The sequence below is a fragment of the Lipotes vexillifer genome, unplaced genomic scaffold, assembly GCF_000442215.2.
Source record: "Lipotes vexillifer unplaced genomic scaffold, Lipotes_vexillifer_v1.1 scaffold815, whole genome shotgun sequence".
In the NCBI taxonomy this organism is placed as follows: Eukaryota; Metazoa; Chordata; class Mammalia; order Artiodactyla; family Lipotidae; genus Lipotes; species Lipotes vexillifer.
In genome coordinates this window covers 2,008,160-2,009,876 of record NW_006773723.1, presented here as the reverse complement: position 1 = coordinate 2,009,876, position 1,717 = coordinate 2,008,160, and the positions used below count along the sequence as shown (strand labels likewise).

The 1,717-nt window shown below is 46.2% G+C and overlaps 1 protein-coding gene across 1 annotated transcript in view; it reads right to left on the bottom strand.

Moving 5' to 3' along the window:
• Positions 1–790: 790 nt before the first annotated feature.
• Positions 791–1,717, bottom strand: part of VXN (vexin) — a 23,621-nt gene continuing 22,694 nt past the window's right edge. Inside the window, exon 6 of the mRNA XM_007448480.1 lies at positions 791–974. Within this exon, the coding sequence (XP_007448542.1) occupies positions 791–974 (184 nt within the window). The remainder of the gene's footprint in view (positions 975–1,717) is intronic.

The window sequence follows — 1,717 nt, the reverse complement described above, 5'->3', positions numbered from 1 at the left end:
AAGGCCCTTAGCTTCCCCATCTGTAGATTGGGAATAATTGTGCTTTCTTTAAGAGGAATTTTGTGAATGTAAGAGGTAATGGATGGGAGAGCATTTTCAAAAGTTAAAATAATTATACCCAAGCAAGGTATTATTAATTCCACTAGACTGTGTCACTTCAGAAAATGTCAGCATTCAAAAATTTAAATCATGTTTTCCTATAGAAAAATCACATGTAAAAGAATAGAGAGTTCATGCAATCATGCCAAATGTCATCAGAACTGATCTTGACGATACACTCAAATGAATATTAGAACTACTAAGTAAATATATATAGCGCTTTGTCACTAAAAATCGTACCTCATCAAGATGAAATAAATATGGTGGCAGGAACAGTGAGAACCATTGTGCTTACAGGTGCCTGAAACATCAAATTCTTACATTTATACCGGAAATTAGAACGACTCACAAGGAAGACTGAGGAATTGCCTGCTTCCTTCCTTGGAGGTCTTTAAAATGGGTTGGGAAAGTTTGATTTTGGTGCCATTTTGCTTAAACATAGGGATATAAACTTGATGACCTCCCGAAGTCACTTTCAGACCAATGGCTTTATCGATTCTAAGAAGGAACAGTTTTCTTTTGCCTTCTAGGGAGGTTCCTTTCCCGTTTCCTGAGCCAGGGCGATTAGTTAGTACTGGAGGGTGATGTGCGTGGACCAGCTAGTAGCAGAGGTGAATGTCGCTCAGTTCCCATCTGGAAGTTTCCTCCCCTTGTGCAGTGAACTGCGCAGGGCACCTGGGGAGGGTCACCTTTAGTCAGCCTCAAAGGCGCTGTTGGTAGCTCCCACGTATTCAGACTTCTTCTTGTGCCTGGTCCACATTTTCCGGAGGATGCTGGGGACGCCGCAGGAAGCACTTCCTGTCAGCGGTAGGGAGGCTTCTGCTCCCTGAGGGAGGGTAGGATACTCTTCAGTCATCTTCTTGAGGTGCCTGGATCTACAGAAAATGCACAGGTGGGTGAGGAGGGCGGTCACTGTGCTGAGCCTGTCCTTTAATTGCTGCCCTTGATAAGAGGAGCCAGAGCCCTCACTCCTCCTCTGCTCATGCATCCTGTGACCACGGTGGAGGGTCACTGTTGGGGTCCACGCAGGAATGACACCCCATCCCCCCGCCCCAGGGAGGTCCTTGCATGGGGAGAGGGCAGGAGGTGGCCCTGAGCACACTGGCTCATGGATCCCAAGTTCTGCTCTTGTTCCAAACTCTACCCTTCCTCACCCCAAACCCCCATCCCTCCACCTCTACACAAACGATCTTGCTGGAAAGAGCAGATGTCACAAAGCGTCAGCTATTGAAAGCCCCTGAGCCCTGGGGCTGAATCCTGCTCCCCACTTACTGTGTGACCTCAGGCAAGTGATTTGACCTCAGCCAGCCTCAGTTTCCTCATGTGCAAAATGGGGATAATTTCATCTAACCCAAGGGGCTTTTGTGAGGAGGAAAATAAGGTCACAAAGCATCTGGCACATGGTCCACATCAATAAATGTTCATTTTTCTCACCTGCTCTCCTTCAGTGAAAGAATGGCCTTCGTTTTCTTTTCAATAGCCAGGGTCCAGGAACAAATGGAAATGAGAAAGTCTAACCTTAGAGAGAAACGGGCCATTTAGAAGAACCCTTTGCAATGCAGCTGCACGGATGGAAAGGGCGCCCCTCTTTTTTTTTTTTTTTTTTTTTTTTTTTTTT